At 31.2% G+C, this 16241-nt stretch overlaps 2 protein-coding genes across 2 annotated transcripts; both read right to left on the bottom strand.

Annotated features, from left to right (window-relative positions):
- Positions 1 to 37: 37 nt before the first annotated feature.
- Positions 38 to 16056, bottom strand: LOC141529242 (plasmolipin). Its single transcript, XM_074245731.1, has 4 exons — positions 15628 to 16056; positions 3745 to 3912; positions 1684 to 1806; positions 38 to 1601 (listed from the first exon to the last, which is right to left on the bottom strand). Exons 1-4 carry the CDS (start codon positions 15799 to 15801, stop codon positions 1518 to 1520), a joined length of 549 nt encoding a protein of 182 aa, XP_074101832.1. The 5' UTR covers positions 15802 to 16056; the 3' UTR covers positions 38 to 1517.
- On the bottom strand, positions 3923 to 8428 carry LOC141529245 (dynein axonemal intermediate chain 3). Its single transcript, XM_074245733.1, is given in 1 exon segment — positions 3923 to 8428. A coding segment is annotated over 1 exon segment (3051 nt). The 5' UTR covers positions 7997 to 8428; the 3' UTR covers positions 3923 to 4945.
- Positions 16057 to 16241: the final 185 nt, after the last annotated feature.

The following is a 16241-nucleotide window of genomic DNA, read 5'->3' as shown; positions in this document are numbered from 1 at the left end:
AAGGACCAGGCAATTAACTAAAAATAACAACAAACTATTCACACTATATTTTTTTATTAATAATCATCCATAACTTACAAATAAATAAAATAAAATGAGTGAACAAATTTATATTCTTTTAATAATTAACGATAAATATGTGGATATATATAATTTTACAACATTGTTATATGATTTTCATTAATAATTAATACAATAATTATCTAAATGCAACGATCGATGTTTCCTCTTTAGACTTGTTAATATAAACTGATTTATATCTATAATTTTTTTATTTTTACCTTCGATGTTTGTAATTATTTAGACTGTGATTGACCTATTTATATAATTTTTAATTAAATGAGTAGCAAAATTATTTATTAAAACTTTAAAAATCTACTTTCACTATTTCTTTAGTAAGGCACTTAAAGTCACATTTTATTTTATATTTATTCTTCAATTACGTGTGAATTAAAACTTTGTTCTTTTTTTTTTTTTTTCTGTATAATTATAAAATACAAATTTATTTATAAAGCTTTTGTATTTTTAATTCGTTAACTCTGACAGATCCAAATTATATTAATTGATCGTATGTAAAATAACATAATTAATTAAATTAAATCTTTCAGACATCTGATAATTTTTAGAATTTTTTTGGACAGAAATAATTATAAAGAAAACTTTTTAGAAAATTCCACTTCTCGAAAAAAAAAAATAATCTACTAAGTATAATTTTTTAAAAATATTTTTTTTAGTACTAATTTATTTTTTTAATAATAAAAAAAAATCAGATGTACATAAGACTTGCAGTAAATTAAATTTCGAGTACAAATGTATTCATATTTATAAATATATTATTATTGTAACCATACGTATATTATTGTAGTAATAATTACTGTGACTAATTGTAAATAAAAATAAGATATACAAATTGTCATATGAATTGATGATTAAGTATAGAAAAAAAAATAATGATGTGATAAACAAATATAACTAACTAGTAAGCTTTAGAAACATATTATTGTTTTTATAATTTGTGACTGATTTTAAAAACTGCTGGTGAATTAATAAACCATTAAAATTGTCTCTTAATACCCAGCAACGTTGGTAAATAATATCTTCACCCTTTGTACTCTATCAGTCGCACTCATAAATCCTATAACAATTTTCGGTAAATAATTGCGGACGTATAATTACACAAGAAGGATAAAAAATAAAGATTTTGATTGAAAAGTTATAATAAAATCTAGTGTGAGGAAGTATGAGTAAATTAACCAATTCGCCTTTAAAAATTTTAAATAATATTAATAATAATAATAATAATAATAATAATAATTATTATTATTATTATTATTATTATTATTATTATTATGATTTACGTAAATATAAATATATATTTATTTATTGATTTAAAAAGTAGAGTCTCTATTTGGAGCATTAAGACCTGGAACAGCTGATGGCTCAGTTAAACTGCAGGAAACAATCCTGAATACAAGTTGATGCTGATACAATTTAAAATTTAAACAGGTACTCTATCCTCACTGTGAGTTATTGCTCTTGTGTTCGACAAAGAGGAAGTACGTTCCCGCAGCATAAGCTATGGTATTGAAGATTCCAAACACCTGGGGAAGGACATTAAATAAATTATTAACAGGTAATATACTCCCTAATAAATAACATAACTGATAAAGTTGTAATACTTACTCCGGCAGCGATATTCGATGATTTAGGACTCCACTGACTGTTGGTATAAGAACTCCAGACCGCTAATTGGACAATAAACGCGATGGTGTACAGGATAGTTATTATTCCTGTGTTTAATAATTCCTGAAAAATATTTATTGTTATTTATATTATTAAGAAAATAAGAAAAATTTTGTATCCAGGATAGTCATATGATAAAATCGGGTTTTTTTAGTGAACTTTAGTGTCATTGCAAAGAACTTGACTTAAATTTGAGCCTTTTCAAGGTTTCATGTGATTCTCACTGATAGTCAATTTATTATGATAATGCAGCCTAAGTATTTAGGCTGCATTCGAAAATACTTCATCTCTAGATACATAATTAAGAAACGACCTTGTATTTTGTTAACTATTGGCATTTTTAAAGATATAAGCTCATCCTGACATTACACTCATCGAAACCTTTCATTTGAATACCCACATCAATTTTTCATATATTTATATATTAGGCTGTGGCAAAATGTAACTTCCGTGAAGAACCTTTTAAAATTGGAATTTTGAGTTCCGCTTTCAACAGCGGCTGTGTTTGGGCATTTTTTGAGATATTTTGGGGGAAGAGGATTTATTTGATTTTCATAGAATTTTTTAGCAGAAGCTTAGTTTGGGTATTTCGGCTGAAAATTTAAAATTTGGCCGGAAGTGCCCAATTAAATCTGCTGTTAAAAATTCTATGAAAATCGAATAAATCCTCTCTCCCCAAAATATCTCAAAAAATACTCAAACACAGCCGCTGTTGAAAGCGGAACTCAAAATTCCAATTTTAAAAGGTTCTTCACGGAAGTTACATTTTGGCACACCCTAATATATAAATATATGAAAAATTGATGTGGGTACTTAAATGAACGGTCTTGATGAGTGTAACATCGAAATGAGTTTATATCTTAAAAAATTTCAATAATTAAGAAATCGATACTGCCATTCTAATACGTTATAGCTCACATTTATAAAATTTTATAACAGACGGTAAAAACGATTCATTTTTAACATTGATTAAACGGGATTCAACAGATGAAAATATTTATTAAACTATTTGGCCTTTAAAATTTTAATATAGCTTGCATAATATTGCTATGATTTCATTTAAAAAAAAAAATTAATTTGTCAAATTTTTTTCTTAGTATTTAAAAAATATTTCTTAAATACTAAGAAATATTTTTTTAATACTAAGAAATGATGTTTAAGAAATGATTTCTTAAATATAAAGAAATCTTCTTAAATACTAAGAAATCCTTCTATCAGTGTATTAAAATGGCAGTATCGAAATTACATTTTATCTTGTCTATTGAAATTTTCAAAGACACAAGCTTACCCCAACATTACACTCATCGAGACCTTTCATTTGAGAACCCACATCAATTTTTCATATATTTATATATATTATATATAAGTATATATGAAAAATATATCAAAATGCATGTGAGTACTCAAATGAAAGCTCTTGATGAGTGTAACATCGGGATGAGCTTATATCTTTAAAAACGTCAATAATTAAGAAAGTACAGTGCAATTTAACCAAATTTATTATTTAATAAAGCAAAATTTTATTTATTTATAGTTCACCACTCACGGCAGTCACATAGTGACTGCAAGGTTGCTAATTAATATTATTTATTTTAAAACATTTATTCCAAAAAAATTAAATATTTTTTTAAGTAGTAATTTATAAAATATTTTTTTTTAAAAATACATCAACAAGATTCAAGACACTACTTTCTATGAAACTTATGTTTTTATCAAAACTTATTCACAGTTTAAGACTTTACAGTTAAAGACTGACAGATTTATTAAAAATTTACTGACTGAAAAATAAAATTTCATGCAAAGTATGAAGAAAAAGTTTTAAGTTTAAAATTTAAAGTTAAAGTTATTCAATGTTGAGTTTTAATTGAAAAACTTTAATTTAATTTTAAAAAGTTTTATGATACTATCTATGAAAAATAAAAAAAAAAAAAAAAAAAAATTGGTAAGTGATATTTGTACTGTTTTAAAAATTTATTAAATAATTTATCGTAAAAAATTTACCGTCAAAATCCAGTGAATACGTATTGTTAATGCCTCCCTCAGCGACAAGAGATAAACAAAGACCCAAGCAAGGGTGATTATGAAGGATGCCGTTGCAACAAATAGGAACCAACTCGCTGCAGAATTATACACCGGAGACGCGCATGCCATACAAATAATGCCAAGACCCTGAAATAAATAACAAAGTTACATGAGTATTTATATATACATACCCAAACATGCAAATATACAATGTCACTTATTTATGTACATAAACCTTATTACTTATTATACTAACAAACATGTAATATATTGCATTACGCAACTAGTAAATAGAGAATTCGTCAGTAGGCGTTTGAGTGGGTGGTAGCTTTAAATTTCGGGAATGAATATTAATTACGCGTGGGCTTTAAAACCTTTGTGCATTTATTTCCTGGTGTTTACGTTATTGCGCGTAATTTCTAATAAAATTCCCAGTCGATCTCCTTGACAATTTTCAATGATCAATTGGGAAGCATCGGATAGTGCTTTACGATCAAAAAAATTTTTTTTTACCTCATTTCGGCAATTATTTTCATTATTATATACTTGTTAGTTCACGGAATCAAGATTTTTGCAGATAATTTAATGAAAATTAATTCCATATTTTTTTTTTAATTTATCAAGTGCAAGAGAAACGGAAAAATTATCAAAATACACAGAAAAAAAAATTTACTTGAAGTAAGTAAATAATTTTGAAGAATTTCATCTTCTTGATTTGAGTAAAAAAATTCTTCTAAGAAATTTTTCTAGGTTTAAGTAAATTTTAATTCAACAATTTTTCATCTTGATTGAAAACAATTAAACTCGTTAAAATTATTTTCTTGGTTCAAGAATTTTTCTCTTGATTCAAGTTAGTTTTTTTTTCAGTGTAGTTTAAAAAATTTTTCTGTCCGTCATGTATGAAATCTGAAAACACTGTAATTTTTTTTTTTTTTTAATTTTTTGAAAGAATTGTAGGTCACCGAATGCGAATGGCTAGGTAATTTAGAATCATTTATTTGCAATTAATAAAATTAAAAAAAAGTCAAAGGACTGTATATCTACATATATTGAGTAAATTTATCCCACCGGAGGCGCGTGCGCATTATCATCCTATTTCAGCTCTTTGATATTTTTTTATTATTATTTCATAATTAAATGAGCATTATGAATCGTGCACTTTTGGATTTTCCAAACTTTTTTAAAAATTAAATTTCCTGCGCATCCCTTCACGCATCACGGCATTCCAGTCAAATTTAGGCCCACCAGAAAATTCTCTGAGCCGCTTTTCAGCCTCATCACTAATTAGTAAATAATTACTCATATGAAGATCTATGAGCTCATCAATCACTTTATCCGGTTCTTCTTGAACGGGCGTGGTTGTTTTCACAGCTCGGCTCTTCCCACTTGACTCAATCTCCGGAAACTCAACAGCCAACGCGTGTTTTAAGTAAGTGCCTTTATCAGCAACTTTCTCCGATGCTTTATCCATCCTGGCGGTTTTTTCCTCTTCTTGCCTGACAAGTGGATACCTCAGTCTGTCAAGCTCCCGGGGATCAAACCCCTTTTTTTCCAGAAGCGTATTTTTCATCACCTCGATATTCTCCGCCTTGCGAATGCTCTCTTTGGACTTTTTAACTTTCAGCGCCTTTTTTTCAACTTTGATCCTCGCGAGTTCCTCTTGTTCCTTTAAAAATTTATCCCGCGCCTCCTCGTGGCGCCTCTTGGCCTCGAGAGCGGCACGGGCGGCTTTTCTGTCGATGGCTTTTTTATCCTTCGCCAAATAATCCTCCTGCCACCCGTGAAACTCCTTCTTGCGCTCTACTTCCCGGCAAACGAATTTTCTAAACCAGTCTACTCTTGCTCTGTAATTTTCCTTTCCTCGGCAGGGACTGCTTGTCACCCGGAAGCTCCCGTTGTAGTCGCAGACACCGATAAACTCAGAATTGACTATTTCTTCTTCTCTTTCTTCCTTTCCTACTAGCTGGACTGGTAGTCTAGAGTCGCATACACGCGGCGCTCTAAACAGTCCCGTTACCAACTTTCCAGAAATAGTCTCCACGTGAACTGGTTGTCCCGTCTTTCGATACAAATCCCAACATTCAAGGTCACCATCTTGCCTGGCAATAATAAAAACTCCAGGAGTGTGACTCCAGCAGCCAGCGGTGTACCGAAATTTACCTTTCCGCCAGATCACTGGACGCTTTACAAAGTCCTGGTGCCAAATTGCAAAAATACGCCCGCCAATACTCAGCAGGACCTCTTCTATGTGGTCAGAACGTATGATCCTGATAACTGGTCCATCGTGAACACAAGCGGTGTTCAGGATCTGGCAATTCTCCTCGCCAGTGACCTCGAATTCTTGGCCGTGCCAGGTACACTCTAATACTTGACCCTGTGCGGTACCGACCCAAAGTTTTATCACAGTTTCTTCTGAGCGAAAAGCCTCCAACAAGGGCAAACAGCAGTCGAGGACGGTCAAGTTAAAGGCTTCTTTAGGCATCTGAACATGGAGCCGGTAGTGCGGAGAGAAAACTCCGTCAAGTCGTTCTAGATCGTTGGTCAGTGACATTGCGGCCTTAACTAAACTCTTCAGATTTTTGGCAACCAAGTTCGACGGCAAATTCGGCTGCCAAAGAAGATCCCAAACTCCAACCGAGCCGTCTTCCGAAACTGTCATCAACTGCAAGCTACTGCTTTCTGCTGTTTTCTCCAGCATTCCATTATCCGTGATTTTACACTCGGGTGGCAACCATCAGATCCCTCGGATCGCCTGCAAATGAGACTTGGAAGGATCCGAGGAAGCGGAAGAAACAATTATTTGAGTAATTGAATCAGAATAATAATCTTTAAAGACGTCTTCGGTATTCGAGTAAGCATTATCCAGGTCCCAGAAAATTAATTGCCCGTTTTCAGCGCCTCCAACTAGGATGTTAGCTTTGTACGGGCAGAAAGAAATTGTTAGTATCTCACGAGGATCATCAAGAATTAATTTGGGCTTAAGTGGTTCATCGAGCGACCAGACAAGTGCACAAGTCCTGCTAAAACTACTCACACCATCGGCAGTCGAATCATTTGATTTATTAAGCTCGGTAGGATCATCCGAAATTTCCGCTAAATCACATCGGGGATTACTCACGTACGAAACGGCTACTAATCCAACTCTACTTGGGTGCCAAGAAACATCTGAAATTACTTTGCCCTTGGTAACGTCCAGATTTATCAAATAACAAGACGCTTTGTCAAAATTAAATTCGTTAAAACTCTCGTTTTCTGCATAACTTATACTCAATAGAGCCTCTATGTCGTCGGAGATAATATTGATCTTCGAATTGTACCCGACGTAGTCAACTAAGTCCCGAAAATGTTCAGGGAAGACTATTTCTAGCAGCGGCTCTTGTAGCTCCACATTATCTACTGCGTCTCTTTCTTCAGTGATTGTCATTGCCTCTGAAAGCCCAGTCGGGCTGCTTTCTTCAACGGATGTCTGCTTCTCAGTTTTACCTTCAGGCTCTTGATCCTCCTCTTTGACAGACTCCACCGGGTCCTTGGATTCGCCGCACTGGGTCCACTTGTTCTTGGGATACCCCAAGTAGGACTGGACACTCTTGTCGCAGGATTCGAGAGTCGTGTTCACCGCTTTAGAAATTTGTCTCATGAATATGTTGTTGTATACCCTAGAATTTGGCAGCAGATCAATCGCACCGTCTCTCGCGTCGCCGCTATTTCTATCAGTTAATTTTCTTGCTCGACGACGCGTACTAGAATTAAAGCACAGCTCGACCTCAAAAAAGGGCCTTGAACTGTCTCCATCTTTCTTGGAATTTATATTTTCTATTTTATCTTCCTCCAACGGAGCGTCAACACACCGACTGGTTTTAGTAATCATCAGATAAACTTTCTCCCGAATTTTCCTGGTTATTTCTCGGTTTCTCCTGACAATTGAGTCTCTTGTTTCCTCACTCAGACAAACTACGAAGCTATTTGAGGTCAATTCACTGGAGGCGTACCCAACTAAAACCCACGGCGGCTTGTATTCTCCCATTTTGTCTCTGCAGCACTCTAAACCGGAATTATTTTCGCGTGATTGCATCACCAGTTCCTCTCGCATCACATACGCCCATGGGTACTCCAGAAATACATCTTCCGCGGCCTTACACCCTAGCTTTCGTTGGGTCTCCAAGGGCAGTTCAACCTTGAAAACGCTCTCGGCGTCGAAGATACTTTGGTCCGGCAACCAACTCAAATTCATAGCTTGTCTTTTTTTGAGAGCTCACAATTTATTTTATTTTTTTTTTTTACGCGTAACCTCGTCACACTGCTACGGCTATTGAGATACTTGCCCCTTGAATAAACCAGTTACTCTAGTCTCAAATACTTTAGCATCGATCAAACTTCTCCATAAAACGCTGGATACCGCCCCACCTTCCAAGTACCTGTTTATGTTTAGTTCTTGACTGGTTGAATATTTGTAAAAGAACTTTATGGTTCAATGATGTTTGACTTTAACGCAACAGTACACACTATTGAATCATGCATTTTAAATTGCTGTTGGATTTTCTTGACAGAAATTAATCTTTTTTTTAAATGTTATTTAACTTTAATTATTTTGGAAATTAAATATTTTATTTTGTATTATAAAAAAATATTACTTAATTCAACAGGAATAATTTTGAACTTTGAAATTTTTTATTTAATTCAAAGTGCTATTTTTAATAACAATTTTCTCGATTCAAGATTTAAAAAAAATTTCTCAACGTATATTTTATTTTTAATGAACTTTAAGAAAAAAATTTTCTACATTACTTTTATGAGTTAAAGTATAATAGACCGTGAAATTAAAATTTCTTCTCTTGAGTCAAAGTAATTTTTTTATTATTAATAATAAGTAATAAAATGAAAAGTATATAATTTGATCAATAAGTTTTGATGTTGATCATTTAGATAAATTTTCTTCAAAATATAAATAAAAAATAGTAACTTTTACCATTAAAAAAAAAAAATAAACATTTTAAAAAACTTTATCAAGTCTTATTTTATTATAGTAGAGTAATAAGGTCTACTTTAACATAATTAAATAGTTGAATTATAGTTTAAATACCTTTGATATCTGAGATCAATGATAACAGTGTTATTTCTACACTTACATGATTATTGATCTCAAATAACCAATACATAAACTACAATTTAATTATTTAATTCTGTATGCTAAACCCGCAAACTTTGTTATTTTATACTATATAGAAAAAAAAATTTACTTGAATCACGTAAATAATTTTGAAGAATTTTTCGTCTTGATTCAAGACAATGAAACTCTTCAAAATTATTTTTTTGGTTAAAAATTTTTTTTTCTTGATTCAAGTTAATTTTTTTTTCAGTGTAAAAATTTAAAAAAAAATTTCAGTTTTATTTTTGTAGATGGTAAAAATAATTTTTTTTACGTCTTATAAACAACTATTTTTAAATTATGATTAACGATAAAATTTATGGATATTTTTCCATTTTATAAAATATTTTTTAGAAAGGCATTTTTTATCGCATCACAATGAAAATTGCAGTCGTAATAAAAGAAAATAATCGATTCACCGATGTGTATCATTTATATCATTTTAAAAAATGAATTCCTAGATTTTACTTTCACTGTAAGTAATTGAAACTTAACAAAAATGAAGTATATGTATACATAAAATTGATTAAAGGCTAATAAAGCTTGAAGAATTTGCAACCCGAGGACTTTCCTTGGTATTAAAACATTCCAATCGATCCTGATGTCTGACCTTTGAGAGGTGGCCACGCACGCTAGCAACAAAAGTAATAAAATAATGTAATAACGTGCCACGCAAATTTTAAATATTTAAAGAACAGCTAAAGAGCGATAAAACTCTGGTGCATATTAAATAATGTCTGAAGGAAAAAATGAGACAGCATGATAATAAAAAACGCCGACGTTTAACTTTTAGATATCAAGTTTGGTGACAAAAGTGGGATATTTTGCGATAGTTTATTACACATGTCTTAAAAACTCAATGTTGAGTAATATGATTGTATGAATGACGCGAATCGTTGGTCGGTCATTACATATTATGGAGTTAAGTGTATATTGTACTTATACTGATTGTGAGTTAAATGAATCATTGACGAAAATAGCCTGCAAGTAAAACGAGACGTCGACGCTTATTGTAGATTTAGTTACACATAACATTGCAGAGTAGACTTAAGCCTCTGTGTATTATTATTATTATTATTATTATTATTATTATTATTATTATTATTATTATTATTATTATTATTATTATTATTATTATTATAATTATATACGGCACGTATAGAGAGGTCTCTTGTTCTTATTTGGCATGCCGTTTTATTTATTTATTTAATTTGCTTATGCGCGCCGATACTACGCGAGTATTATAAAGAGGTTCTGAGCCGTACTTTCGAGGTCCCTGAGATTACTTTCCACCGATGTAGATGCAAGTCAACTGAGGTCAACACTGATGCTCTTCAATAAACAAGTGTGCGTACTATATCAGACTAAACTTTGCTGAGTTTAGCATTAACCGCATTCGAGTAATCCTTAATAATACTAATACCGATGACCCACATGTCATGTAATTCTGCCTCCAGCTATTCTATAGACATATTCTCTTCATACATATTTCTTTTTTTTTTTTTTTTTTATTTTTCTTCCATTTAAGTTTCAGACTCCTTCGCTCTTGCCTTTGCCAAGTCTTCATATATCAAAATCAATATCAGCTATCTGCTCTGTAAACACTTTATCGCATCAACTTATGACATCATGTGTGTAAAAACAGAAAATTATTATTATTGTCAGTAATTTAAATGATGTAATAACTTAAATAACTTTTAAATTGACAATAATATCATCATGTGCTCATTTTTTTCGTCTATCTTGTATCAATAAATCAATTTAATAATTATCACTGAATTTATGGAATTATTTCTGAAGAATTATTCAATAATTATTATCTTAATTGACAAAATTAAAAATGTAGAAATAAAATTTTATATTCTTCAATTTATAATATTATTATTACTACGTACAAGCAATTATTTTCTTTTTTTGTAAATAATTTTAATTATTTTATTAACAATTTTATAAATAAAATTTATTTATGTATCCCCCTCTTGCCAGAAATAAATTTTTGTAACAATTTAAGGCAATAGACAATTGAAAAAAAAATATTTTTTAATCTAAATTAAAGAAATAAAATTGAATCTAATTTTTAAAAAAATTGAAACATTTGAATTTACATTTAAAAAAAAATTAACTTGAATTAGGAAAAAAATTCTTGAAACAAGAAAATAATTTTGAAGAATTTAATCAAGTAAAATTTACTTGAAACAAGAAAAATTTCTTTGATTATAAATTTTCTTTTCTGTGACCATAATTACAGCAGTGCTACCATAGGACTCTATAAAAATTACTTGTAACTAAATATTACACTAGGAAAAATTTCTTGAGCAAATCTTGTGATTTTACATAAAAAAATTATGTCAATTTAAAATACTTATTTTCTTCATATGAATATACTTCTGACATAAATTGAAGAATATGTTGAATTTATCAATATAATTTATTTGATTAACCCTTTGGCTCAATGGGTATTTCTTCACGTAATTCAAGTAAAATATAAGCTTGAGTATAATGATAATCGACATGTACAGTAGTAGAGTGAGAAACTGGTATCTGGATGTATACGAGTAATAAAACGACATGAATCGTCAGAGAGCACGGTTCAACGAACACGTACATAACTCGCCGATGACCTAAATGCAGTTACGGCTCGGTAACTGTCTACCTACTATAGCCATTCAACTACTATTGCGAATTGCGATTGAGAATCGAGAGACGAGTTGTGGGACTAACTCGGGAAGTCTATGGCTAACCGTTCATGGACTTGGACACCATATTCACTCCATTATCCATCTACAATAATAGTAATAGTATTATTAATAGTAATATTAATAAAAATAATAATAATTACTAAGAGTCAAGAGACAAGAGACAAGAAACACCGAGGAGGCCATACTTCATTCAGGGTGCGGCTCGTAGGTGCTTCTTGCCATTTCACAAACGCACATTACCGCCATAACACCGAGCTATTCTCCGTTGGAATTCATCAGGAATTCACTGACAGAGCCTGTACTATTATTATTCAGTAGGCAAATGCAGATGGAGATGCAGTGTTTGGTTTATATAAAACTAGTGTATACACATTTTGTTGGATTTCGTTTTCTGAAACTTTATTATTGTTATTTGTCAGAAACCGGTAAGGAATTGGAGCGGATGCTCGATTGCACTCGGGCAAAGTAGAGAGAGGAAACTACGAATCTATTGGCAGCCAATCGGCTTAGGTTTACATTGGCTAGCTGCCAGGAAACGACTTCCAAGTGTAAACGCACCGTGAACCGTCCTCCGGAAAGAGTTTTATAGTTTAAATGTAATACTTGTGTCCGTACATTCATACACTATAAAAGACTAAAAGAAGCTTTATCATTATTTAATTTGGTAATTATATACAAATGGACCTTCATATATTTTCAACCATTTAAAATCCGAAAATCTTTATTGAATTTTACTTCTTTTTTATATAAATCGATTTTTACTGAACTGCCATAAAATAACATTGAAAAAAAATTATTTTTTATGAATAAAAATAAATGGAGCCTCACTTCTATACTGAAAAAAAAATTTTTGACTGGAGAGTAAATTTTCTTGGCTTAGAAAAATATTAAAGAAGATTGAAAATTTCTTCTTGCTCCAAAATAATTTTTTTCTTCCTTAAAATTTTCTTGGTGCAAAAGGTTTTTTTTTCTCTGTATATAATAATTAATAAAATTTTTATATATAAATAACACGGACTATTTGTTAATAATTAAAGCAGTTATGGATTTCGGATCGAGTTTAATTGAATTTTACACTGACAAATGGCCTCTCGAAGCACCTGAAAAGTTTTCCACTTGTATTACTCTCCTCTATACTTTTGTTTTCCCCATCGTTGCTATTATTTATTTAAATATGAATTATATCTCACGATATATACACTGCATACAATGTACTAGCAAGAAAATTTACCCAATGATGATGACTGTACTCTCGTGAGCGAACACGCGCGGTGAGAATTGGAAATACCCTGTGTTCTCGTCACTCTGCCCGAGCTTATCTTCAACTTTTATTTGTGTGTTATATGTATACATTATTTAATGAAATATAATATAATATATTATTATTATTATAATTTATAATGAATAATATATACAAATAGTCCGGTATTGAGGCGCGGTTTGTCCTTGCACATAGAGACTCTACTGACTCTATGCACAATTATTATTAGCAGTTATATACTTGACTGTTGTGTTTAGTTGTATTGTTGCTTATAGTAATACCATCACTACTACTACAACTATCAGCAACACGCAAACTCTTAAATGACACAAAGTACACTTTAAGACTATTATATTATCTTTTGTCCATGATAGTCGGGTATAAATACCCGCATTTTTAATTGCGCAAGTGAATTCGCTGCGTGGGTGTGATTTCGATTGTTCTTCTCTCAGAACGCGACCCATCAATAGAGCTGCTGTTTAATTGGTAAACAATCATTAACCATGACAATTACAGACGGTACATACCCAAAGTAATTGTTTTGAATTTATTGACGGAATTTTTATTTATTAAAATTTTTAAAACTGAAAAAAAAAAAAGAAGTCATTAGTCATGAGAAATGATTTACTTGTATTTACTTATTTTTTGATAAAAGAAGCGATAAGAGTGAGGCGGGCTTTAAATAATTTAACGGTTCAAGCGATAATGAACAAACGTACGTAGAACATGTAAATGTGTGTACATGGTACACAATAGCCACGGTACTTTAGATTCCCGAGTATCGTGTGCGTATGCATTCCCACGTTTAATTCCGTCAATTAGCCTGTACACCGAGTAGAGCCGATTGCACACACGTTGCCGTGACCGAATTTACGCGGAAGGGAAATAATCGCTGTTACTTTTTCATATCTTAGGTAACTCTTCTGTAAATAAACATCTTACACCTGTAAATCAAAGTAACATTCATCCGTTAGTTATTTTATTTTATTTAATTAAATGTAATAATGTTAGTATAAATTAGGCACGCTCGTGTGTGATATCGGAAATTTTTCGGTAGCTTATAGATTGACTTGACTTTACATACGTGTCAAGAAACACCCAATGGCAAAGACAGTGGCTCAAGGATACCATGAATTTTTAATGAATCGTTTCAATACCGTTGGGTTACACCGCGACACACAACACATATAACAACATACTAAGTTTCTATATGGATATAGGATGGCTCGCTCAGTTAAATATCTGGGACGCCACGTATGGTCATCTTGTACCGATCATTCCGTATGGACATCTACACATCTCAAATATACATACATAATATAATACAATATAATTCGGTTTTATTAATGACTCTCAATAGCATGCGTACTATTTTTATATATTTAAATAAATTAAATAATTGAATGAGAAGAAATTTTTAAATCTTTGCACGCTTATTTTTTAAATAATTTTTTTTAAATATTAGATTTAGATTTATTGAAAGAAGAAATAAAAATGTTCCAACTTTTTGTGATGAATAAAAAAATAAAATATTTTACGCTGTTTTTTTACGCTTTATATTATATAAATATTTTTTTTCTTGAGGACATTGCCCGCTAGAAAATACGGAACCCAAAGAAATGCAACGACCGCTTAGAGTCACGACTACGTCACACAGAATGAGCACTGCAGTGTTGACTTATTTAAAACGCTTTAAGAATACTTAGTGTCACGTGATTAAATTTACCTCCGATAATATTAACAACAAAAAACCAGTATACGTAAATAAATTTAATATAATTGAAATAATATAATGGAACTTGGTTGAAAAAAGAAAAAAAAGAAGAAGAAAAAGATAAGCGACTAGAAGTAAAAATTTTATGGAGTGAGCTAATTATAAGACACCACAATCGGATCTCGATCAGATTAGTATCAGTTTAATATTACTAGCCTAGTGGATAGACTAAAAATGTAGTAATAAAAATTGACAAAAAATAAATATGACTATTCAGTGTTAAATGGTGCCAGCATAAGCGGTTAATCGTAATGTTTTGAGTTCCAGCTAAAAACAGTACAAGAATTATATCTGAGCCAATATTCAGGGCGTTTAACAAAATGTAAACGTGTAATAAATTGTTGAGCTGCCCAAAAAATTATGACACTGAAAATAGAAGCCATTAATTATTTGTTTACAGAAAAGTTCATTTTAGAGTAAGAAAATTTTATTAAAAATGCATATTGTAAAAAATTACTCGCATGCATTTTTAAAATTCAACATTTTTTTTACTCACTCAATTTTTTTTCTGTTAAAAACATGTTTTGTTATAAATTATACTCCAAGGTTATTAATTAAAATAAAATTTACTGCGTAAACAGCAGAATAATTTAAATAATATTTCTATTTATAATAGCTTCATCATTTTCCTGACTCATTAACGAAAAAAATCTCAACAGGTATATGATAACATCCAAGTGTATCATTACGCAATCGTTATTGCCGTTTTTTTTCAAGGTAAATAAGGCACTTATTGGTTGATAATATCGAATAAATTGTCCGAAATATTAATCTAAATAATCTTGAATTAATAACAATAATAGAAGCCATCAGATAGCAGATTATTTTTTATCATTATCATAATCGGGATTAAGTTACAAATACAATTGTATCAAGTATTTATATTATCTGAAAAATACAATAAGACACTGGAGACAAATTAGTTAAATACACAGAAGACAATAGTCAATCAATACGCAGTAGTATTATAAATAATAGTTACCAATTGCACGAGCTTTACAATTCCAGGAATCGATTTGAAGTAAGGTATATTGAGTGTGATCCCAGCGAAGAGACTCTGCTGTCCGGGTTCTGTTTTAACGGTCGGCCCTTGACGAGGATTGTTTGCATTGTTGGTAGAACCATCTTGGACCGTCACCACAGTTTCCGACATCATGTTATTTGACACGATTATTACTAGATATACAATATAATAAATAAATACAGTATTTATTTATAATTATTTTTTATTACGATGGTGAGTATAAGGTTAGGTATATAAAAATTAATAAATTCCAGCAACGGAGCAAAGTAACACCGATAAAGCTTTTGATAACTTGTTGATAGAGAACGAGACACCTGTTAATTCAACTTCAACACTGTCGACGGCCCGCGAGGCGGCCTCACCACTGACTATTACCTACATAATCGTGAAACCCGCTATATTCTCCCACCACCGTAAACTTACTACCTCTCCGCTGTCTGTAGACTGTAGCATAGCTGTAGTTACATTTCCACTTGTATTTTGTATTTGCTTGTCTCTCTCTATCATATTATACTTACATTATCCGTCTATCCATCGGTCCGTCCTATCCACCGTGGATATTGTATCCAAAC

Source organism: Cotesia typhae, unplaced genomic scaffold (assembly GCF_013202065.1).
Source record: "Cotesia typhae breed Kobodo isofemale line unplaced genomic scaffold, CoteBio_Ctyphae contig_48, whole genome shotgun sequence".
Taxonomy (NCBI): Eukaryota; Metazoa; Arthropoda; class Insecta; order Hymenoptera; family Braconidae; genus Cotesia; species Cotesia typhae.
This window is presented reverse-complemented; position numbering and strand designations above follow the sequence as displayed.

What these genes read in the sequence shown, in the direction of transcription:
- LOC141529242 (XM_074245731.1), bottom strand. Translation starts at nt 15,801, where the DNA reads ATGATGTCGGAAACTGTGGTGACGGTCCAAGATGGTTCTACCAACAAT. An exon ending in TTGTAAAGCTCGTGCAATTG is followed by an intron (nt 3,913 to 15,627) that starts GTAACTATTATT and finishes TATTTATTTCAG; the next exon opens with GGTCTTGGCATTATTTGTAT. An exon ending in CATCGAATATCGCTGCCGGA is followed by an intron (nt 1,602 to 1,683) that starts GTAAGTATTACA and finishes GTCCTTCCCCAG; the next exon opens with GTGTTTGGAATCTTCAATAC.